Here is a 25452-nt window from a genome sequence, read left to right as displayed (position 1 = left end):
AGAACATACAAACTCCGTACAGACAGCACCCGTAGTCAGGATTGAATCCGGGTCTCTGGCCTGTAAGGCAGCAACTGTAGACTCGTATACATCAGCGAGACCAAATGCAGACTGGGTGATCGTTTCGCGGAACACCTTCGCTAAGCCCACCTGACTTGCCTGATCTCCCGGTTGCAGGACACTTTCATTCTCCTTCCCATTCCCACTGCATCACTATCTGCAAAACAACCCACTTTTGTATAATCTGCAAACTTGCTAATCATGCCAGGAAGACACAAAATACTGGAGTAACTCAGCGGGTCAGGCAGCATCTCTGGAGAGAAGGAACGGGTGACGTTTCGGGTCAAGACCTTTCTTCGCTCTAGATTTAGACTTTGATTCAAGTCTTCGATTTAAACCAGCATCTGCAGTTTTAAACCAGCATCCTCATTTCTTGCTAATCTTGCCATGTATGTTATCATTTAATTCAGTGATATAGATGACAAAAAGTAACGGGCGCAGCACCGAAACCTGAGGCACACCACTAGTCATCGGTATCCTGTCCGAGAAGCAACCTTCCACCAGCTCGCCACATGTTCGCAGGTGGTCTCTGGTGAGTCTCCTTCACGGTCGAGGAGTTGCCGCATGGTGGGAACTATTCGCGGCCTCAGTATGGTAGCGCAAAATTTTTCAACGTGTTGAAAACATTTCAGCGACCAAAAATTGGTCACCATGGAGGAAATGGATACTTTTGAAGTTGTAGTGCAGTGATAGTGGGGTTGCCATGTGGTTGTAGATAGTCGAGGTAGCCGTAGGTAATCTCCTTTGCTGACCACCGGGCAGTTCAATTGGCTCATTGGGACCGGTAATGTTAAATGCCCACTAAACTTCAAGCTGTGTATCTCTGGCTTATTAAAAGTTGTCTGGCTTCTTAAAATGTGTCCCACTTCTTCTCCCGCCTTCTTCCCTACCCTCCCTACCCGCTCTTTTAAAGGACTTACCGTACACTGTACCAGCCGTCTTTAACCTTCCTGCTCATGGGGGTTATCACCTTGGCTTTGCACCATGTGAATTTCAGACAGCGCTCCCCCCGCTTTCCCTGGCCCCCGCCTTTGCGATGTGTTTGTGTGTGTGTGTGTGTGTGTGTGTGTGTGTGTGTGTTCTGTGCTGACGGTCGATCCAGCTCGCGATTTTTCAGGCGTGTGCCCCCGAGCTTGAAGGTCGCAAACAGTCTGCTGAAAAATCGCGTAAGTGGGACAGACCCTTTAGTATTTTGTTGCATATCCTTTGCATGCAATAGCTGCTTGAAGTCTGCCATTCATGGTCATCACCAGTTGCTGGGTGTCTTCTCTGGTAATGCTCTGCCAGGCCTGTATTGCAGCCATCTTTAGCTTATGCTTGTTTTGGGGGCTAGTCCTCTTCAGTTTTCTCTTCAGCGTATAAAATGTATGCTCGATTTTGGAAAAAGGGGCCATAAAGACAAAGGGACACAAGGATGTCAGATAAGGATGAGGTTTTGGGGCACTTAGAAGCACATGATTCAATAGGTCAAAGTCAGCATGGTTTTGAGGAATTCACAAGCAGGATAGACAAAGGAGAGTCAGTGGATGTTGTTTACTTGGATTTTCAGAAGGCCTTTGGTAAGGTGCCACACATGAGGCTGCTAACAAGATAGGAGGCAATCGTATAAGAGGCAAGATATTAGCATGGATAAAAGATTGGCTGACTGGCAGAAGACAAAAAGTGGGAATGAAAGGAACCTTTCTGGTTGTCTGCCAGTGAGTGGTAGTGTTCCGCAGGGGTCAGTGTTCTTGCATGTTCCAGCTACTTCTCATTTTATATGTTCATGATCTAGATGATGGAATTGTTAGCTTTATGTAGCCTTGTCTAGGACCAGAGGTTGATAGGTGTTTGATTAGTAAGGGCGTCAAAGGTTATGGGGAAAATGCAGGAAAATGGGTTAGAGAGGGAAAAATAGATGAGCCATGATCGAACGGCGGAGCAGACTCGGTGGGCCGAATGCCGCAATTCTGTTCCTATGCCAACAAGGAATGAAAATTCTAGGTGGAAGGAAATGGAGGTCTATGCCTTTGGTTTTGGAGAGACAAGGCAGAGGGCGCTCAGCATGCCAAATGCTCTCACCCCAAGCTGGACTGTTTTACCCTCCTACCATCCGGGGGATCTAGGTAGAAGTTGAAATGGAGGTCGAGGAACAGCTTCTTTCCTTGCGGCTGTGTGTACCTGGTTTTGAACATTATTTATTTTTTATTCAAATCGTTTGCTATGTCGCTCTTCAAGGGAGATGCTAAATGCATTTCGTTGTCTCTGTACTGTACACTGACAATGACAATTAAAATTGAATCTGAATCTGGTTGCCAGGACTCAAGGGACCGAGTAGAAGGCAGGCTGGTACTGGGGCACAGGAAACTGAGGAATGGTCTTCTAGTATCAAATCATGTGAGTCACACAGCTCCCCACCCCCACCTACCTCCACAGCCCCCTGCACCTCCCCATCACCCCACCCCATATTCAGAATTGTGACCTCAAATTTTGTGTGGATTTGCTTTCTAAAATATAATTTTGGGTTGAAAGCCCACATATGGAAAGTATTAACATTTGTCAACCTACAGAAAATTCCACAGCTGAAACATCGGTTTAGACAGCCACAATTACAATTGGCTTATCCATTATGAAAGAACATGTTAACTTTTTAGCTGCAACTACTAAATTTCAAAAGTTTGGAAGAATCATTTACAGAAGGTACTCGGTGGTACAAAGCAGCAAGTTTATATATACTACAATGCAAAGTAATTTACATATCTTGCAAATATTCAGAAGAGCATATCCTTGTCAATATAAATAGCATGCAAACCAAAGAAAAAATGTTTTAATCTGCAATTTATTATAAAAGAATATGAGAAATGCAGTCAATATACTTACGATTCATTCCAATATCATGAACAGTGAGTATGACTGGCCGAGCTCCTTTAGATGAACCACGCACTGCGACACGCATAATCCCATAAGGACTTTCAAGATCATACTCCTATGAAATAAAAATGCAATAGTAGCCATTTATTACATGTCAATGTCCATACAAATGTTAATAGATTACAAATTTGTCTGTGAAAACTTCTCCCGCCAGCTCTTTCCAATTTTGCCCCGCTCACTTTACAGCTATGCCCTCTAGTCAATGACATTTCCACATGGGGAATAGCTTCTGACTCTATATATGCCTCTCGTACCTTTATATATTTTTATCGTATCTTCTATCATCTCCAATGCTCCAGAGAAAACAATTCAAGTTTGTGTAATCTCTCTTTATAGCCACCCATTTATCCAGGCATGATTCAGGTAAATTCAGGTGTCTCTTCTGCACCCTCTCCAAAGCACTCACATCCTTCCTGTAATGGGGCGACCAGAACTGCACAGAATCCTCCAAATATAACCAATTCAAAGTCATGGAAAGCTGCACCATGACTACCTGACTTAATGGTCTGACCAATGAAGACAAAATATGCCTCCTTTACTACTTTATCGATTTGTGTTGCCACTTTTAGGAGCTATGGACTTGGATCGTAATATCCCTCTGTATATCAATTCTGTTAAGGGTCTTGCCAGCAACTGTATACTTTCCCTTACATTTTACCTCCCAAAGTGTAACAACTCACACTTGTTTAAGACGCAGTGGAGTAGATGAAAATTTTAAGAACAGTGTAGACAACATGTTTAAGAAGGGTCTCAACCCCAAACGTCACCTATTCCTTCGCTCCACAGATGCTGCCTCACCCACTGAGTTTCTCCAGCATTTTTATCTACCTACAACTCACACTTGCTCCTTTTAAACTTCATCTGCCATGCTCTAGAGCCAATCTATATCCCAATGTATACATTGACAATCTTTCTGCTGAATGGAATTCCACCATGAAAGTCAAATACATATTTTAAGTAATGAGAGTCTAGAACCCATGGCACTGTTATAGGAATGATGTTGTCAAGCTGGAAAGAGTGCAGAACAGATTTACTAGAATGATGCCAGGACTACAGGGTCTGGGCTACAGGTTGGGCAGGCTAGGATTTATTCCTTGGAGCGCAGGAGAATGAGAGGTGATCGTATAGAGGTGTACAAAATCATGAGAGGAATATATCGGGTAGATGCACAGAGTCTCTTCGCTCAGAGTAGGGGAATCGAGGACCAGAGGACATGGGTTTACAGTGAAGGGACAAAGATTGAATAAGAATCCGAGGGGTAACTGTTTCACACAGGAGGTGGTAGGTGTATGGAACAAGCTGCCAGAAGGGGTAGTTGAGGCAGGTACTATCGCAACGTTTAAGAAACAGTAAGACAAGTACATGGATAGGACAGGTTTAGAGGAATATTGGCCAAATGCGGGCAGATGGGACTAGTGTAGATGGGGCATAACCCCCGTGTGGACAAGTTGTGCTGAAGGGCCTGTTTCCACTCTGTATCACTCTATGATCTGGGAACGACAGGTTAAAGATACGACATTTCAGTATGTCAGACACACAAAAGTTGATTCCTATTGAAGAGATCTGTATTTTATGACCATTGAAGGTACAAAGTTAAGAGTAATACAGCACAAAAACAGGATCTTCACCCAACCGTGCACATGCCAAACAAGACGCCCATTAAAGCCAGTCCCATTTGCAGCATTTGACCTATACCCCTCTAATCCTTTTCTATCCATGTACCTGACCAGATGTCTTTTAAATGTTGCTAATGTATCTGCCTCTTCTCCTGGTGGGTCATTCCACATACCCACCTCCCTCTATGTGAAAAAGTTGCATCTCAGGTTCCTATTAAATATTTCCCCTCATATTAAACTTATGCCTCCAGTTTTTGATTCCTCTACCCTGGGAAAAAGACTGTCCATTTGCCGTATCTAGAGGCGAACTGGACAGAGTGATGGGAGAAGGTTGAGCGGGGAGCGGATAAAGCCACTGCAGGCAGCACGAAACACAGGTGAGGGGGAGGGAGTTTCATGGTGACCAAGCGCATTCTGTTGGTGGCGGCTGCCCAAAGAAACCGCTGTCCCCAGGGGCTACAATGTGAGCCGCAACAACTGCTGTGTCACTGGACTGTGCGACAGGCGAAATAGGGCTCGCTGGAGCACCTTGCGAGTGGGGAGTGGGGTAGGGAGCCGCGGATGCGTCGGTAGCTCATTCCATTCACCTTTTATATTTGTTTTATTTAAGTTTCTGGATTCCCTGATGCTTGAGGCACGGGAGGGATGTCATTAGTGGGCCAGGGTGTATTGCCATTTCATTACCACGTGACCTCTGTTGGGCCGGAAAAACAGATAATCCAGAAAGGATCAACCTTTTGATGGAATGAGCTGCCAGAGGAAAAAGCAGAGGCAGGTACAAAAGCAATATTTAAACACCTGGACTTTCAGAAATATGAATAGGAACTGTTTCGAGGGATGCGGGCCAAATGCACCAAGCTTAGATTGGCCACTTGGTCAGCATGAATGAGTTAGGATGAAGGTCTCGTTTGCATGCTTTAAGACACAAAGATCAGTGCCCTACAAGGATGTGTTCGCAGTCCCTTACTATATTCCCCTATACAATGTGCGGGCATATGACTCTAACTCCAACAAATTTGCAGAAGCCACCACTGTGGTGGGCCAGATCATGAACAATGATGAGGCAAAGTACAGGAAGGAGATAGAGACCTTAGTATAACATGGTGTCAGGACAACCTCTCCCTCAATGTCTTGCAAAAAGGAGCTAGTTATCAACTTCAGTTACTCCAGCTTTTTGTGTCTATAAACATCAGGAAGCATGGTGGAGTACATGCCGCAATGAACAGCAATGATGCTGAAGCAAAAATGGTTCAGAGCTTGGAGTTCCTTAAAAGCACACAGGACCAGACTCAGGAACAGCATCTTCCCTTCTGTTGTCAGGTTTCTGGATAGTCCTTCAAAAAGCTAGGCTACAGTACTGATTCTGCAACCTGCACAATTGCAAACATTGGACTTTGTCTCTGCAACTGTTATGACTTAATGCTGAGAACCATATTGTGCACTCGGTGTCTCTGCATTTGCTCGACCTATTAAACATAGAAACATAGAAAACAGGTGCAGGAGGAGGCCATTCGGCCCTTCATGGCTGATCGTCCCCAATCAATAACCAGTGCCTGCCTTCTCCCCATATCCCTTGATTCCACTAGCCCCTAGAGCTCTTTCTAACTCTCTCTTAAATCCATCCAGTGATTTGGCCTCCGCTGCCCTCTGTGGCAGGGAATTCCACAAATTCACAACCCTCTGGGTGAAAAAGTTTTTTCGCACCTCAGTCTTAAATGGCCTCCCCTTTATTCTAAGACTGTGGCCCCTGTTTCTGGACGGCCAACATTGGGAACATTTTTCCTGCATCTAGCTTGTCCAGTCCTTTTATAATTTTATATGTTTCAAAAAGATCCCCCTCATCCTTCTAAACTCCAGTGAATACAAGCTTAGTCTTTTCAATCTTTCCTCATATGACAGTCCCACCATCCCAGGGATCAATCTCGTGAACCTACGCTGCACTGCCTCAATCACAAGGATGTCTCCTCAAATTAGGAGACCAAAACTGTACGCAATACTCTAGATGTGGTCTTACCAGAGCCCTGTACAACTGCAGAAGAACCTCTCTACCCCTATACTGAAATTCTCTTGTTATGAAGGCCAACATTCCATTAGCTTTCTTTCTATTGTACTTGGTTATTTTCCTGTTTAGCGTTATCTGAAAAACAAAGTTGTTCACTCTATCTCAGTATATGTGACAATAATAAATCTAAGCTTTTCTTTTGTTTTTGTAGTCTGATTCTTTCTTTTTTGTGAGTGTCTGAATTGATCTAGGTGTGATCCTGCTGGAAGATTGTCATGGTACCTGTACCTTGCTGTACATGCATTTGACAATAACCTCTGGTAGACAAAAATGCTGGAGAAACTCAGCGGATGAAGCAACATCTATGGAGCGAAGGAAATAGGCAACATTTTTGGTCGAAACCCTTCTTCAGACCCAATAACCTCTCCTTGATTCCGCTTGAGTGGTATCAGAGGAACTGAGTATTAAGATGCCCTATTCTCACCTCCACCTTAAATGCTTTGGTCACCCCCTTCCTTGCTTAGCATTTTGTCCAGTAAAATAAAATGGTAGAACATTCAAATTATAATAAACAGTTGTACTTGGTAGTTCCTGCTAAATGCATAATAGGCAACTTAAGCTACTTACAAAGGGTATGCAGTATCACAGATACCAAGTGTTGTCTGTCTGGGTTAATTAAGGATCTGTAGCTTTTGCTTCCCAATACTTCTCCCATCTAACCATCCCATGAAATCAGCTTAGTTTGCAATCTCATTAGTGAATTATAAATGATCGTGTTGTGTCCATACAAGGGAAGGTGAGCATATGGTGGCAGCTGTGTCAGGCAGTTTACCACATAAATCAATATCAAGCACTGTCCTGTTAGCAGGAAGTGTGAAACACAATAATCCAGGGTAAAGGAAGGTCACCAAGTGGCATTAACCCACTTCCATCTGGTGCTTCATTCCTCAAAAATATTAGTTGCAGCCCAATAGGTAGATAGAAAGTTTCAAATGAGACCTAAATGGAAAGGCAATGAACTGCAGTTATCAACAAGAGAAGGAAATTCAAAGGGCCAAATTAGCATTAAAAAAATCCACCTTTTGGGAAAGGAAATGTCATCAAAACAACATATCTGCATCAAAATTAACTCTAATCTCAAACTCAATTACATTTTTTTTTAAATTCTCAATTTCTGATTGCAAAATGAGGCCAAGGTCTGAAGAAGGGTCTCGACCCGAAACGTCACACATTCCTTTCCTCCAGAGATGCTGCCTGTCCCGCTGTTGTGTCCATCTTCAGTATGAATATTGATTTCTCTAACCTCAAGTAACCCCTGCATTATCACTCTCTCCATCTCTCGCCCACCCATATCGCACCAGCTTCTCGTTCTCACCTAGCAAACAGCTAACAATGGCCAGTTTCCTTCCTCAGTTACTTTTTTGCACGTCTTTCATTCATTTGTTCTTTCTCTCCCCACATAACTGTCCGTATCTCTTGTTTCCCTCTCCCCGACTCTGTCTGAAGAAGGGTCCTGGTGCAAAATGTCACCCATTCCTTCTCTCCAGAGATACCGTCTGTCCCATTGAGATACTCATTTTGAAACTATCTTCAGTTTAAACCAGCATCTGCAGTTCCTTCCTACACCTTCTATCTTAATATGATTTTGTAAATTAGAAAGATGAAATCAGTCAGGACCTGAGGAAAATAAAATAAGCAGGAATGAATCGAAATGGCCTAAAAAATCTTATCGGTGAATCAGAATAAAGAAAATCCCAAAGCTTTTATACGTGCATTAAAAACGTGATGGTAGTCAGGGAGAGAAGGCTCGGATAAAGGTGGGAATTTGTGCTTGGAGTCCGAGGATGTAGGCAAGGAACTAAACAAGTATGCAGCATCTCTTCACCAAGGATAAGGAAATAGTGGGCAACGAGATCAGTATGGGGAATACCAATATGCTAGAGCTGTTTGACATCATGAAGGTACTGGTATTGAAGCTGGAACATTTTCCTTAATGTCCAGGGTCCTTTGGGATCTGTGCCAGGTTACTGAGAGAGACTAGTGAGGGGATTATAGTGGCCTCGACAAAGATATTTGTATCTTTTCTAGCCACAGGCGACATCCCAGAGGACTGAATTGTCACCAATGTTGTTTACAAAGGAAAGCCCAGGAAAGTATAGGCCAGTGAGCCTCATGTCAGTGGTTGGGAAAGATATCTTCAGGATAGGATTTACTCACATTTGGAAGAGAGTGGGCTCATTAGGGACAGTCCACTTTTCGTTGTCTCAAGCAGGTCATGACTCCAAACTTGATTTAGTTTTTTGAGAAAGTCATTATAGTAATTGATGAAGGTGGATTTTAGTAAGGATTTTGATAAAGTTCCTCACAGTAGGCTGATCCAGAAGATTAAAATGCATGGAATCCACGGCGACTTGGTCATTTGAATTTTGAACTGACTTACTGATAGAATACACAAGGTTGTGGTTGAGCGTGGTGCTATTATGGCTGGAGGTCTGTGACCAACAAAGTTTCACAGGGATCTGTGCTGGGATCTCTGTGTTTGTGATATACAGATATCAACGACTCGAAGATAAACGCAGACAGGTTGGGTAGCAAATTTGTGGATGACACTAAGATTGGTGGGGTCCAGGTGGAAGAGGGCTCTGCCCGAGCCGGATGGCTGCCCCTTTCCCGGGGTTATATCTGCACCCAGGTGGTTTTAGAGAGGGACTACATGCTGTCCACCGGCGCCCTGGGGGATTTCCGGGTCCGCTGGGCACCGCGGGGGGTGGAATGTATCCTTGACAAGGATTGTAACAGTTGTTTAATACTCAATATATTTGATATTTAAGAGTTGTACTAAGGTGGTGGGTTTGTTGGTATTTGTAGATTAGTGTGTCAACACTATATATATGTTACCACACAGATTATGCATGCTGCACATTCCTTATGTCAGTCATACTACTGGTCCGCCCACTTGCTTGATAGTGAGCTCTCTCTCTCTAGGCTAGCTGAATGAATGGAGAAGAAAGCGCCTTGTGTTTCCTCCAGAGTTGCTAATAAAAGACTATGGATTCTAATCACTATGTGTGAGTCTGATGTTCTCACATGTGTTCCCACCATCAGAAGTCCAGTCCAGACTACAACAAAAGCGCGACATTTAGAAAGGGTGGTATGACAAGACAAGCAGACCACTTCCACCACTAGCCGAGGGACAGGTGGTGCGTCTGCAAACCGACAAAGGTCACAACCGCCTCGGTGTAATTTCTGGAACTTCCTTCGAGCAACGTTCACACTTGGTCAATGCTGATGGCGGCATCTACAAACGTAATAGGCAACATATCCTGCCTGTGAATGAGCCAGCACCATCTCCGTACTATCCCCCAACTGATCCGCAATTCCGTGTACCTCACCATCTTCCAGTCCCGCCTCAAGACCCATCTCCTCACCTCTGCCTATCCTTAGCCCCACGTCCCCCTCCCTTTTCATCTGTGCATTAATTGCCTCGTATTGTGTTTTGAATTGAATTCTGTCTTTACTTTGTGTACTAGTCATGTCTCTACTATTTATTTCATTCCCCTTACATGTTTTTCCTCTACCTGCTAAATTTTTGTAAGGTGTCCTTGAGACTCTTGAAAGGCGCCCATAAATAAAATGTATTATTATTATTATTTGAAGAAGATTTCACCATTTACAGACGCGGCTCACCCGGCTGCTGCTCCAGGAGTTCGTGCCTCAATTCTCCTCAACCTAGCAGGCACAGAAGCTGCCCGGCGTGCCAGAAGATTTCATTATCAACCAGCTAGGTTTGACCTGGCTGGTGTCCAGATTGCTCCCGTTGAATGCATCCAGGACCCCGACTGCTTGCTAAACAAATTCCGACAGTTATGCGAGCTACGTACTAACTTAGTCATGGAGAGACACTTGTTTTTTTCACGAAGCCAGAGACATGGAGAACCTATTGAAACGTATGTTAGTGCTTTGAAACACATTGCCAGTCGGTGCTTTTGGTGATTCATGTGACAGCTTAGTCCGTGACCGTTAATGATAAATTATGAGTAATTACTACGCGATACTGAACTTACTCTAGAGACTGCTGAAAACCGCTGCCATGTAAAACCGCTGCCCCCCCCCACCACACCCCACCAGAAGGTGCGTGACTTTCATGGCGTGATTGACAGGAGAGAGAATCTCAACATTTTTTTAAACACTAATAACTTTTATTTTTCATCGATGGGAAAAATCCTCGGCACCTGATGAGCGGAGGGGGACTCTGAGTAAGATGGCCAAAAATCGCACCCGTACGTGGTAGCGTTTTTTTCTAAAATCAATATAAAGCGCAAACAGGAAGTGGTCAAGATTAGACTTTTAATTATATAGAAGGCAAGGCAACTTTAATAATGCAAGGCAACTTTAATTAGGCAAGGCTACTTTAATTAGTCATGGCAACTTTAATTAGGCAACAAAACTTTAGCATTTCCTAACCAAAAGCAACACAGCTTTAGCATTACCAAAGCAATAGGCAATAGACAAGAGGTGCAGGAGTAGGCCATTTGGCCCTTCGAGCCAGCACCGCCATTCAATGTGATCATGGTTGATCATCCTCAATCAGTACCCCGTTCCTGCCTTCTCCCCATATCCCCTGACTCCACTATTTTTAAGAGTCCTATCTTGTTCTCTCTTGAAAGTATGCAGAGAACCTGCCTCCACCGCCCTCCGAGGCAGAGAATTCCACAGACTCACCTCTCTCTGTGAGAAAAAGTGTTTCCTCGTCTCAGTTCGAAATGGCTTACTCCTTATTCTTAAACTGTGGCCCCTGGTTCTGGACTCCTCCAACATCGGGAACATGTTTCATGCCTCTAGCATGTCCAAGCCCTTAACAATCTTATATGTTTCAATGAGATGCCCTCTCATCCTTCTAAACTCCAGAGTGTACAAGCAGCTGCTCCATTCTCTCAGCAAATGACAGCAAAGGCAACACAGCTTTAGCATTTCCAAACCAAAGGCAACACAGGTTTAGCATTTCCAAACCAAAGGTAACACAGCTTTAGCATTTCCAAACCAAAGGCAACACAGCTTTAGCATTTCAAAATTATATTTTCAAACCACATTAAGGGCACTGACAGGTCAGTAAAACCCTTCAGTTTAGTAGACATGTGTTCAGTGTTAATCACAGCTGAGAGTGAGAGACGTGACTTTCTCGCTCGCCCATCTTGCAGAGACTGTCTGAGGCACTCAACACTTCCGGGTTTTATAGTCCCACCGGAAGGGGCGTGGCCTTCAGGAGAAAGAATCTCAACATTTTTAAAACACTAATAACTCGTTTATTTTTCATCGATGGGAAAAATCCTCTTGTCCTGCTCAGCGAATGGGGACTGAGTAAGATGGCCAAAAATCACAGCCGTAAGTGGCAGCGTTATTTCTAAAAATCAATATACAGAACAACAGGAAGTGGTCAAGATCAGACTTTTAGTAATATAGATAGATACAGCATAGGTAACTTCATCTTAAAGCACTTCTAAAGACTGGGGAAGAAGGGGAAAAGGGATTTCTATTAAACCAGTGGGCGGAGCCACAGTATGATTCATAGCATGAATGATCTACACACACCATATGCCTTTTTTTTTTTTTTTTTTAAACAATAAAATCAGATGAAAGCTGTTTGACCCAAAATGGCATAATTTCTCTTTCTCCAGATACTGCCCGATGTGTTAAGTGTTTCCAGCATTTTTTGTTATTATTTCAGATTCCTAACATCAGTTGTTCTTTGATTTTCAATCACAGCTGATATTCAACTCGGGCTCATACGAAGTACAATTGTTTGAACAAAGTACTAAATAAAGACAGATATCCATGGAACCAAAATAAAGGAATGCAAGAAAGGAAAAACATCATGAATTGCCTAATAGTTATATGCATTATACATAGCCTGGGTTTTATTTTTTTTTTTTTAAATTAAAAAAAATCATATTAAAAAATAAAATCAAAAAAAAATAAATCACACCCACTGCAAAGCAATCAGCAAAGAAATGATAAAATATTGGAAATACTCAGCAAGAATCTGTGATGAAATGTCATTGATCTGAATTGTTAATTGAATGTTGCTCTGTACAGATGCTTGCCTGCCGAGTATCACAAATATTTACAGTTTCATTTCAGATTTCCAGCATCTGCAATTTCATGATTTTCAATTACGTTGAATTATCATCCATTTGATTCACACAGATTTCAAACGTAAATGTTACCTTCGTATCAAGTGCTTGGATGCTGCTGGCATTTGCCTGTTGCAAAAGAAAAAATAAATGTAGAATTCATAAAAGATAAATAACAAGGTTCCTGGATGAAGTAACTTGGTTATTAGAACCAAAGCTCCTAGATTCAATCCTGGTCTGCGCTGATCATCTGCGATGCAAATAGTTCTGTGCTGGACCAAATGTGACTCTTGATTGGTTTTCCAAGGCTGTCCTACTCTTCAAAGTAAAATCTTCTCCATTTACTTTCTAATAGGATTTATCTTTTTGCTGCTGATTGTTTTCTTTATAATATCAACTTTCTTTGGATTGTTTGCTCTCAGCTCATGGCAGCTTTTCTAGCTAAACAACAGCAGAATCACTACAATTTGCTCCATTTATTGTTCAAAGAAGAGCAACTTTTCCCCCTCCAATTTGTTTTTTGATAACTTAAATGAATATGCACATTAGAGGCGGCACAACACAGAGCCTTCAGCATAATTCAATAAGTACATGTTTGATGTGACTAACTCCAACTAACTCCTCCCTGCCTCCAGTAATTGTTCAATCTGCAAATTCAGAAACCAATATACCTAAAATATTCAAACTCTGCTTCCCTCACATTTTGAGGAAGAGAACTTGAAAAGTAGTTCTTTGTAGAACATCCTTGCTCTTGCCATGCGTTTTATCTTCAAAAGAATGATTCCGATCATAAAGTTTCCTTCAAGTAGTTTCACTCGCAGTATTAATTCTTGAAAAATTGGGGGTTAATAGCCATGATTCAATTTGGAAATCTGTTCCCAGCCTAGAAATTCTCTTGCAGCAGCTCAGGATGAGGAAATCAATCAAAGTATCAGCACCTAGGATGCTGCTGCAGTCCAACACTTAGGTCAGCGTATATTTATTGGTAGTGCTTCCAAAGTTTCTCCTCTTCTGATTTTTAAATGAGATGCTATATGTGATCTTCACTTCACTAAAAATCCAAGTGTTGAAATTCACATTGTTCTACAAGTTTATTCTCCTGAAGTCAAAACAGCTCGACAACTCATCTTATTATTAGCTATGCTTTTTTGTATAAACATACTTCTTGATTATCTTTTTTTGCCACTGGTGAAGTTTTCAATTATGTGCTTTGTAATACAGTATATATTCATTCTTCAAATAGATCAATGCTTTTCAAACATCAAGCTTTTAGTTGGAGGGTCTTTACATATTGGTGAGCAAATCCTACAGGTTCTAACTACAAAGCAAATTAAATGCCATGTTTAAAACTATTTCCATCCTCTACTGCACAATGCTTGAAAAGACCTGAGGAAATTACACTGGTCTCATTGAATTTCTAGAATCTTAGTATTTTCCATGTTCAAATAATGTCTTACAGCAAGCTTCATCAGCAGAACTTACAGATAAAAACCAAGTTCTAGTTAATCAGCATTTGAGCGACTACAAACTGGAATTTTATCAGCAGGACTTTTAACACTAATGGTAGGGGTACTAAAACAACACAAACATGAGAAAAAGTTGGATATTCAAAAAAACAAAAGATAGGTTCAGCAATACTTGATGACTTGTTTTAACACAAACGTTCCAGAAATAAAAATAGTGAGCAAGGTGTAAAAGCACTTGAAGGCAAGACATCATAGTCTGAAGAAGACCATCAGACTGAAAAAGGGTCTCGACTCCAAACATCACCCATTTCTTCTCTCCAGAGATGCTGCCTGCCCCGCTGAATTACTCCAGCATTTTTGTGTCATAGTTATTATTGAAAGTTAAATAATGTTATCTTAAACTTCCTGGCTATTTCTTCCCACTCTCTCTTGGTCCCACTATCCTGTAAAGGAGACTAAATTGCACACAATAACCCAGGTGTTGTGCCCGTCAAGAACCTGTATAATAAATAACATCTTACACTTTGAGAAAAGAAAGAGTAACAATCCCATTTAAAGGAATAGGTTTACAGCACGTATATATCATTCACCCATGGTATGAAGTCAAGGAACTGGATACCAAATGAGTCTGGCTCCTCAGCTCAGGACACCTGCACAGGTATTGGATCTGCAACTCATCTTTGACTTCTGCATGTCAACATAAATGTTCTAGCACACACCCAGTGGCTCCCTACAGGGTTTCAAACTATAGATAGCTCCTAACTGCAACATTGCTATAGGATAAGGGCACAGAATATTACAGGGTTCAATATTTTTGTCCTAAATGTCCATGTTTGGAAAAATGGGAACGTAGACCAAATCTTTGCAATAATTTAAAAAATTCAGAGAAAACAAATTGAAAATAGCATGAATGATTGTACCAGAAACAATCAACGTGCAATTCACAGTGATACGGTTCTGCACAGTAGATTTATCAGAGAAATAAGAACTCAAGGAAAAGTGTATTGAATTCAAGATTTGGGCAGCAATAAGGTTTTACAGGATGCCGACTCAAACAGTGGTTTTGAGGTTCGATAAGGCTGTGTGATGGGCCCTATCCTTGCTCTTTATGGTCCTGGAAAATAAGATGTAGAAATGTTTGCAGAATGTAAAAAAACTAATCATGTGATTAATACTGAGGTAGGCTGTCATACATTACAAAATATGAACCAAGGACACAGTAAAGAGGATTCAATTCAGAGAAGTAAGGACAAAACATTTGAGGAAAGAAAAAAAGGACAGGCAAATGATGAGGAGGTCGAGACATGCAGAGAGAAGTTAGGGGGACATATCTAAAATCACAGATGGCAGCAGACTGGTAGATTTAAAAGGCAGCAACTGGATAAAGGATTTGTCTTTATTGACAAGAGCACAAAATAATAGAGTAGAGAGTTCATGGAAAACCTAGAAAACATGATTAGGTAATTTTAGGGAATACTCTGCACAGGAAAAGTGTAATAGTACAAGGAGGGTGAAGAGCAAATTCGAGGATGTTGCTTTGAGAGGACTTATTGTTGCCCCTTGTCTGGACCATGGGTCCGTAATAAAGTTTATTATGATTATTATTATGTTCAAAGAAGTGTAGTTACCACAGAAAAGGAGTTTAGTTACCACAGAAGAGGTTTTCTTCAGTAGTGGAGGCTTTGAGCAAGGTATGTGAATGTGAGCAGTCTGGGCACAAATTTCAAGGAACAGGGGAAGGATGACATTACAAGGAAATATTTTAACCAGAGAACAAAGTTCTATAATGTAATGGATAGGAAAGAACTGCAGATGCTGGTTTAAATCGAAGGTAGACAAAAAATGCTTGAGTATTTCAGTGGGACAGGCATCTGGAGAGGAATGGGCAAGGTTTCAGGTCGGGTCTGAAGAAGGGTCTCAACCCGAAACATCACCCATTCCTTCTCTCCAGAGAAGCTGCCCGTCTCACTGAGATACTCCAGCATTTTGTGCCTACCTTCTACAATGTAATGCTTATTTAAAACAAGTGTTAGCAGTTGAAGATTTATTTATTGATACATTTAAAATAAATACCTGGACAAGCATTTAAGGTACTGTGATAACATGACCAAGATCTGAAAAATGGGATTAGCCTTAAAGCACAATTTTTTTTCAGGGTGGGACAACAGCATATCTGGTAGAGCAGCTGCTTCACAGCACCAGAGACCCGGGTTTGATGCCAACCTCGGGTGCTGTCTCTGTGGAGTTTGCACTCTCTCCCTGCTCCGACTTTGATTTTGAATTGAATACTTTGTTACATGTGACAAGTCACAGTAAAAGTCTATGCTTGCATATCCAAGGTATGCAAATAGTCACCCATAAAGGGCACTCACAGTTACTAATCCCCCCACCAACAGTCCCCCTTTGTTCTTCCCCCCTCCCTCACAACAGTCTCCCCAGGCCGGGTCTTCCCGTCTACAGTTCTTCCCCCTTCCCTCAGTGGTCCCACACTGGGTCCCCATTGTTCCTCTCCTTCCCCCACGCCGAATCGTCATTGTTCCTTCACTCAGCAGCGACGTCATAGCTTCTGCACATTTGACCTCGTCCGTCGGTCAGCGCCATCATCGACCACCGCTGCGACCTCTGCAGGGTCCTCTTTGGACGCATCTGTGGTGCAGACCCAGGCCCCAGCCATGGGCTCCGCAGACCCAGGCACCGATGGCCCTGGGCTTCGTTGATCCACGAGACTCCACCTCCGTCCCCGTGAGGCCCAGGCTGCGACCTCGGCTTTTCAGCGGCACTTCCAGAAGGCGTCTGCCACGGCAGCACCTCCGGAAGGCAACTCCCTCTCATACCCCAAGGATGTGCGAGTTTGTCGATTAAAAGGCCTCTGTAAATTTTCTGTAGTGTGTATGGAGTGGATGAGAAAGCAGGATAACATAACTAGGGCGAATGGGTTATTGACAGGTGCCATGGACTTGAATGGGCTGAGGGGCCTTTAACTTTCAATCATTTAATCAATAACCTTTCTGTGTTACATGACCCTGAGGTTCTGTACATATTTAAAAGCTCCTGTTGAAAAGCATTTAAACCGCACTTTTGGTATTGATTAAAAGCCACTTAATTTATCATTTCTGATTTTCTCCTCCCAAAACAGCTGTCAGAAAAAAAAACTTTCTTACCGTTTCAGAGAAACCAGAATTCTCTACTAGGATACGTTTGACTTCTGAGAGGATGATATCTTGTTGAGCCATCATGCTCGCTTTCTAGGGGGCACACAAAAAAGCACAAAATGGATGACAATGAAATGAATGGAAATATTTACTGTCCTATACGAATTTTGTCATATATATGCAAAAATACAGGCTCAATGTAAAACCTTTCACAACCCGAGTTACTGATCAGTTACCTATATCTAGTTGTTCTAAGATTGTCCATGATAGTCCCACAGGACAGTACAATGAGGCTTGTGCAACATATTTGATGAATTGGCAGAAATAGTGCAGAGACAGCTTTTATAATGTCAATTTTTCTGTATATTGACTTAGCTTAGTGCTTCCAAGATAATGATTCAGCCAATGCCTCATTAGGCACAGGAGACTTCAATGGTTTAAAAAAAGAATTTGTTATTCCAATGGGGTTCTTAATTTTAAATAGACAGAGTGCAAGATTAACTCAGCAGATCAGGCAGCATCCTGGAGAACATGGAGAGCTGATGGATACCTGTTGGGGGAGTCCAGAACCAGGGGCCATAGTTTAAGAATAAGTGGAAAGCCATTTATCACGGAGATGAGGAAAAACCTTTTCACACAGGGAGTTGTGAGTGTGTGGAATTCTCTGCCTCAGAGGGCGGTGGAGGCTGGTTCTCAGGATGCTTTCAAGAGAGATGTTAGATAGAGCTCTTAGGGATAGCGGAGTTAAGGGATATGGAGAGAAGGCATGAACGGGGTACTGATTGTGGATGATCAGCTATGAATGGCGGTGTTGGCTCGAAGGGCCGAATGGCCGACTCCTGCACCTATTGTCTATCGACCTGGGGACCCTTCTTCAGACTACCTTCTACCCTCTGTAGACCTTTATTCCAATTGCCGGTGCATGAACCGACTCGACTTCTCTATCCCCTTACCCACTCCAACCTCACCCCTCTGAATGGAATCCACACTGGATTTCTTAATTACTTTTATGTTTAATGTTGCAGATTGGCTGGAGCTTTACTGTTGAGTATATTGTATCTTAAGGAGTCTTTAATGTTCTAGACATAGAAAGTAGGTGCAGGAGTAGGCCATTCGGCCCTTCAAGCTAGGATTGCCATTCAATGTGATCATGGCTGATCATTAACAATCAGTACCTCGTGCTAGCCTTCTAACCATATACCTTGATTCCGCTAGCCCCTAGAGCTCCAAAAAAAATTATCTTTTAAACACATCCAGTGAATTGGTCTCCACTGCCTTCTGTGACAGAGAATTCCACAGATTCACAACTCTGCGTGAAAAAGGTTTTTCCTCATCTCAGTCCTAAATAACCTACCCCTTATTCTTAAACTGTGACCCCTGGTTCTGGACTCCCCCAACATCAGGAACATTTTTCCTGCATCTAACCTGTACAATCCCTTAAGAATTTTATATGTTTCTATAAAATCCCCTCTCATCTTTCTAAATTCCAGTGAATACAAGCCCAGTCGATCCATTCATCATATGTTAGTCCCACCATCCCGGGAATTAACCTGGTGAACCTACGCTGCACTCCCTCAATAGTAAGAATGTCCTCCATCACACGGAGATCAAAACTGCACACAAAACTCCAGGTGCAGCCTCACCAGGGCCCTGTACAACTGCAGTAGGACCTGCTTGCTCCTATACTCAAATCCTCTTGTTATAGGTGGACGCAGTTTAACTTCAGCACACATCAGTCACTGCCAGCCACATGCACCGCCATATAATTGGCATGAATCAGAGAATCAACGCAAAGATTAATATTATAATGTTGATTTGTGGCAAAAACAGTTTCCTAATCAATAAAAAGGTCTGTATTGGATTGGGAAAGGGAATTAAAGTGTCCGACAACCAGGAGATCAGGAAGGTTCTATGTTTCTATGTTCAGGCGGGCTGAGCGAAAGTGTTCCGCGAAACGATCGCTCAGTCTGCGTTTGGTCTCGCCGATGTACAAGAGTTCACATTTTGAACAACGGATACAATAGATGAGGTTAGAGGAGGTGCAAGTGAATCGCTGCCTAACCTGAAAGGACTGTCAGGGTCCCTGGACAGAGTCAGTTGCTGGGGAAGGTACCTGTGGAGGGGGTAGTTTGACTGGGAAAGGAGTTTAACCAGGGAGTTGCAGAGGGAACGGCTCTGCGGAAGACGGAAACTGGTGGACATGGTAAAATGTGGCTAGTGGTGGAATCCCGTAGATTCAGCTGGAGGAAGGAAAGGCAAAGGCAGCACAAAGAAACAAGATCACTAAGGATTTTAATGGGGTCACTGAAAATGGAAATGAAGTAACAACCAAATTTGGTTTACAAAGCAAATGAATGTGCAGAGGGTGTGGTAAATAGATTGATATACTACAGGTACAGATAGTCAAATGGAAATTATGTGGTGGCTTTAAAAGAAAAATATTCCTGGATGCAAAGCGTTTAGGATGGAAAGGCAAGGTACAGCAAGTAAAGATTTAAAAAAATATTCAATTACCAGAGTAGAGGGTGGGTAAAACAAAGAAGTCAAAGATAGAAGCAGTTTGGTTTGCGCTAAGAAAGAATGATGGATACAGTCTAGCGAAGAATAAGGCATGGATCAAGTATCAGCAGATGAGATCAAGTGTATCCCTGGAGGAGTTTTAGGAAATGAGGAGTGTGCTAAAAAATTAAATCACGAGGGCAAAAGAGGGACAGAATATGGCTCTGGCAGATGACATTACGGATATCCTAAGAGATGTTATATGAACATTAAGGAAAAAAAGAGTAACCAGAGGGAGAAAGGGAACCCTCAAGTATCAAAGCCTTCAACTGCGCGGAGCCACAGGATTAAGGCAAGGAGTAAGGCAAGGCAAAGTCCCCAATGAGTATTTCTCCTTGGTTTTGATGCCAGTGGATGCTCCATTGGTGTCCTGGATCACCGACTACCTGACTGGATGACCACAATATGTCAGGCTACAAAACTGTGTCTCAGACATGATAGTGAGCAACACAGGGGACGGTCCTCTTTCCCTTCCTGTTCACCATCTACACCTCGGACTTTAGTTACAAATCGGACTCCTGCCACCTGCAGAAGTTTTCAGATGACTCTGGAATTGTGGGCTGCATCAGTAAGGGGAGGGAAGTTGAATACAGAGGTGCAGTCAACGATTTTGTTGAGTGGTTTGGCCTGTATCACCTGCAGCTCAACGCTGACAAGAGTAAGGAGTTAGCGGTGGACTTTAGGAAGAGAAGGTGTGGATGTGCAGTTTACCAAGGAGTACAAGTACCTTGGAGTTTACCTGGACAGTAAAGTGTACTGGTCCAGGAACGGTGAGGCACTGTATCAGATGGGTCAGAGACGTCCCCGCTCTTCCAACATCTGCAGTAAATAAAGTTCTATTATATTGCATCGTTTTAGCATGGAGAATGACATGAGGACCAGGGAGTTTGGGGCAGTCAATGGAAGTATCTTGAGGGCAGAGGTTATTACAGTCAAGGAGCTGTTGAAGGTCCTAATGTGCATGAAGGGAGACAAATCTTCAGGGCCTATCGGATATATCCGAGGACATTGTGGGAAACTAGAGAGGAAATTGTAGGTGCCCTGGCTGATATTTATGAGTCTTCATTAAATACAGGTGAGGTGGTGGAGGACTGGAGGGTGGCAAATTTTGTGCCTCTATTTAAGAAAGTATGCAGGGAAAAGCATGGGAAAGTAGCAAGTCTTACATCTGTGGTCAGAAAGTTACTACAGAGTATTCTGAAAGATAAGATATTCTTACAAAATTCTTAAGGGGTTGGACAGGCTAGATGCAGGAAGATTGTTCCCGATGTTAGGGAAGTCCAGGACAAGGGGTCACAGCTTAAGGATAAGGGGGAAATCCTTTAAAACCGAGATGAGAAGAACTTTTTTCACACAGAGAATGGTGAATCTCTGGAACTCTCTGCCACAGAGGGTAGTTGATGCCAGTTCATTGGCTATATTTAAGAGGGAGTTAGATGTGGCCCTTGTGGCTAAGGGGATCAGGGGGTATGGAGAGAAGGCAGGTACGGGATACTGAGTTGGATGATCAGCCATGATCATATTGAATGGCGGTGCAGGCTCGAAGGGCCGAATGGCCTACTCCTGCACCTAATTTCTATATGATAAGGGCTGTTTAGGGATAATCAGCGTGGCTTTGTACATGTGAGATAATGTCTCAGGAATCTTATTAAGTTTTTTGAAGATGTGACCAAAAAGCATCGTTGCTGGGCCCATTGCTGTTTGTTATCTATATCAATGATTTGGATGAGAATGTAGAGACATGAAGAGCAAGTTTGCAGATGACACTAAAGTGGTATTGTAGATAGTGAAGATGGTTGTCAAAAATTGCAGCAGGATCTTGATGAGTTGGTCAGTTGGGCTGAGTAATGGGTGAAAGAATTTAATACAGAGTGCGAGGTGTTACACTTTGGGAAGAACCTACACAGTGAATGGGAGGGCTTTCAGGAGTGTTGTGGAGCAGAGAATTCAAGGAGAACAGGTACATAGTTTGTTGAAAGTGGAATCACAGGGAGAAGGGATGGTCAAGAAGGCTTTCAGCACATTGGCCTTCATCAGTCAGAGAGTATTGAGTATAAAAGTTGGGAGATCGTGTTGTAGTTAAATAAGATGTTGATGAGACCACATTTAGAGTATTGCATTCAGTTCTGTGCAACATGTTATAGGAAAGATGTTAAGCTGGAAATGGTAAAGAGAAGATTTATGAGGATGTTGATATGACTCGAGCCTAGAGGTTGAGCAGGCGAGGACTTTATTCCTTGGAGCAAAGGAGAAAGAGGGGTGGTCTTATGATAACATTAAGCAATTTCTCTCACCACAGATGCAGCCCATACAGGGAATTTCAGATGTTGCTTTTATGCTAGCGATGTCAGATATACAAACTGTCCCTCCCTACAGATTGTCTCACATTCGCTGTCTAGGGATATTTGAACTAAAATAATCACAATATGCAAAATGGATGTCTACAACATTATAAATGCATCAGGTTCAATATAAATAAGGTCCAGAATTAACGCTGAACCGCACTGTGAAACCAATGACATGGAAAAACTACTGGCTATGCACTCCAGAGATCTTAAGCAATTCCAACTTGTCATTTCTGCTTCAATAATAAATAGCACTGTTGAATATTTGCATGTGCATTGAACAATGTAAACATCCTGCACTGATAAAAATGGTAAGAATTTAGTATGGGTCACTGAATTCCTTTGGCAAAGACAGCTGCCAATTTAGTCACACTGGAACCATCAAACAAAATGTTCATTCTTGTACTCAAGTCTATTTATATTTATATTTGTAGAATCGTCAGCAAGCAAGGCATCAAGGAAAAGCAGGGAACTTGCGGACCTCAGTGGTGGAGATTTGTTGGAGGGATTCTGAGGGATCTACCAGCATTTGGATAAGCAGGGACTGATTAAAGACAGTCAGCGTGGACTTTTTTTAAATAAAAGGCTCAATAAGGGAAAGGATGTTACTACATTAACTGTGACAAGGTAAAATATTGTAGCCTTACCTGGAAGGATAGATCACATGGAATCCAAGGTGAGCTAGCCAATTGGATTCAAAATTGGCTTGGAGAAAGGAGTCAAAGGGTGATAGAGTGGTGCAGTACGGAAACAGGCTCAGCCAACTTTAGTCACTGCATCCAAAAGATTTTTTGGAAAAGGGGGTTGAGGATAAAGTGCTGATACAAACAAAGAATGAAATGATGTGACTGGCATTTTAGCATTTTGATAGCACTATAAAACAGTAAGATCATTGGTCCGATTGTCAATGTACTTGTTTCCCACTGCACACTGATTTAATTACAAACCCTCTACTTCATCTTTCAACAAGTCCTCCATTCAGACTATTTTCTGTGTGAAATGATCCATGTTATTTGACCATCACTTCCGGGGAAAGCAAGTTCCACAATCTATTAGCCTTCCTGAACAAATTCAGTAATTGTGCACTAGAATTCAGTGGTGTGTTTCAGGATACAGGTGCACAACCTTTTATCCGAAAGCCCTGGGACCAGACACTTTTCGTAATTCGGAATTTTTCGGCTTTCGGAATGGAAGATTTTTAGCGTAGATTTTAACGGCTGGCTCAGTGGTAGAGTGCTCGGCTCATATCCGCAAGGTCGCGAGTTTGTGCCTCGATCCCGGCAGTTACTCGATCACGAGTTTCAGTCTTTAATGTAGTTTTTTCTTGCAGAATAGGAGAGAATAGGGAGGGTTAGGCTGGGATCATTCTCTGCGAGATGATCTTAGTGCGGGAGAGAAGTGTAGGAGAGGTGTACTGACTGTGTGGGCAGAACTTTGGAAGTGATTGCCCACCATTCTCAAAAGCCGCTGTGTCTCCCTGTCCCTGGGATAGCAGGGGGCAATCAAACAGCACAATTGCCCCCTCCCCCTCCAACTTCAGAGGCAGCAATCCTCCACTCCCCGATGGGCCGCTACGGCGACAAGTGGCAGTCCCCGGCTTCTTTCTGTTCGCCCACTCGTTGCGGCCCCCGAGCTGCGCCGGGTCTCCCAAGAACAAAAGACGCACAACTTGCACACCATCAGCTTCTGCCCCTACGGGGAGCGTGTTCCTCTGTAGTTGGAGCGGGGCTGGAGTTGCTGGTCTGGGATCCCCGTGCTTGCTTTGGGGGCCTGGGGGACGGTGTCCCGATGAGGGGGCGCAGCTCAGGCTGTGGGCGAACTGCCACTTCTCGCCGTAGCGGCCCATCGGGGAGCGACTTCTGGTGGTCCTGACGTCTCCGGCCAGAGTTGCAGTTTTCCTCTGGAGTTGGAACGGGGCTGGGATGCTGCTGGCTGTGGGTCTCTGGAATCTCCGTGCTTGCAGTGGGCCTGAGGGTCGGTGTCCCGATGAGGGGGCGCAGCTCAGGCTGTGGGCGAACTGCCACTTGTCGCCGTAGCGGCCCATCGGGGAGCGACTTCTGGTGGTCCTGACGTCTCCGGCCAGTTTGCAGTTTTCCTCTGGAGTTGGAACGGGGCTGGGCTGCTGCTGGCTGTGGGTCTCTGGAATCTCCGTGCTTGCAGTGGGCCTGGGGGTCGGTGTCCCGTTGGTCCTGACGTCTCCGGTGACTGGCACTGACCTGCTGGCATCGCCGACGTGAAGACAGTGCAAAGCCCCCGCGCCGGTGCAATGGGCGGGGAGCTGGAGAGGGGAGGGAAGGGGTCACACACATGGCCAGGAAGCAGAGGGGTGTAGGTGGGGTGAAACTGAAGGGAGCGACAATCTGCTGCTGCCTGCCCTCCGAATTAAAAAGTTCCCACGCAAGACTCACAATACACTCTGTATCGTGAGTCTACCGTGGGAACTTTTTAACTCAGCTGGCAGGCAGCAGCAGATTGTCAATTATTAACCCTCCCGCGCAATATACCCTCACCTTCTCTTTTATGAATGGGGATTTAGTTCCCCTTTCTTCGAGGACGGACCGGAGGTTCCGCTGTCGCCTCTGCGGGCCGCCCTCGGTGAACATCTTCAAGGACCTTTCTTCAAGGACCGAAAAAATGTCCACTATTCGGAGCTTTTCGTTATTTGGAATTTCGGATAAAAGGTTGTGCACTTGTACCTTTTGTTTCTCAACTTCTCATCATTGAGGAAGAATCACTGAATAGTTTACAAGCCATTCACATCATGACTAATACTCCAAAAACCCTGCATTAAAGATTCCAAACTAGAATCCACTGGTGGCCGAGAAACTGATTTAAAAAAATGTTTTATTTAAAAAACGCTCATCTATAATACAACCACCACATGGTTGCATTAATCAAACCCTTTACTGATGTCCTGCAATATTCTTCCCCAGTGTTCTGTGTGACTCCAGTCCCACAGCAAGCTGCTTGGCTCTTCAATTGCCCTTTAAAAATGGATTGACAGGCACTCATTTTGGCAAGACAATAAATCTGATTGAAGAAGGGTCTCGACCCGAAATGTCACCCATTCCTTCTCCTTCTCTCCAGAGATGGTGCCTATCCCGCTGAGTTACTCCAGCATTTTGTGTGCAAACCTACAGACCATCCTGGTGCCAGATTCAAATGACAATAACAAGACCGGGAGTGTCTGCCCCGAATCGTGGGGCTTGAA

At 43.3% G+C, this 25452-nt stretch overlaps 1 protein-coding gene and 1 long non-coding RNA gene across 3 annotated transcripts in view; one reads left to right on the top strand and one right to left on the bottom strand.

The window, feature by feature from the left end:
• Positions 1 to 25452, bottom strand: part of LOC129696102 (protein NDRG1-like) — a 57982-nt gene that overhangs the window by 20467 nt on the left and 12063 nt on the right. Inside the window, exons 2-4 of one of the 2 annotated variants that reach the window (XM_055633553.1) lie at positions 17347 to 17430; positions 12813 to 12848; positions 2920 to 3025 (exon numbers count right to left, since the gene is read on the bottom strand). In XM_055633553.1, coding sequence (XP_055489528.1) covers positions 2920 to 3025; positions 12813 to 12848; positions 17347 to 17421 — 217 coding nt within the window. In that variant the 5' untranslated portion in view covers positions 17422 to 17430. The remainder of the gene's footprint in view (positions 1 to 2919; positions 3026 to 12812; positions 12849 to 17346; positions 17431 to 25452) is intronic. The other variant, XM_055633554.1, reaches the window with a different exon arrangement.
• On the top strand, positions 8977 to 12518 carry LOC129696103 (uncharacterized). Its single transcript, XR_008723277.1, has 2 exons — positions 8977 to 11603; positions 11635 to 12518. It is a non-coding gene; the product is annotated as an uncharacterized LOC129696103 (long non-coding RNA).

Source organism: Leucoraja erinacea, chromosome 4 (assembly GCF_028641065.1).
Source record: "Leucoraja erinacea ecotype New England chromosome 4, Leri_hhj_1, whole genome shotgun sequence".
Lineage (NCBI taxonomy): Eukaryota > Metazoa > Chordata > Chondrichthyes > Rajiformes > Rajidae > Leucoraja > Leucoraja erinaceus.
The sequence above is the reverse complement of the archived record's forward strand: the minus strand, read 5'-3'. Positions and strand labels throughout refer to the sequence as shown.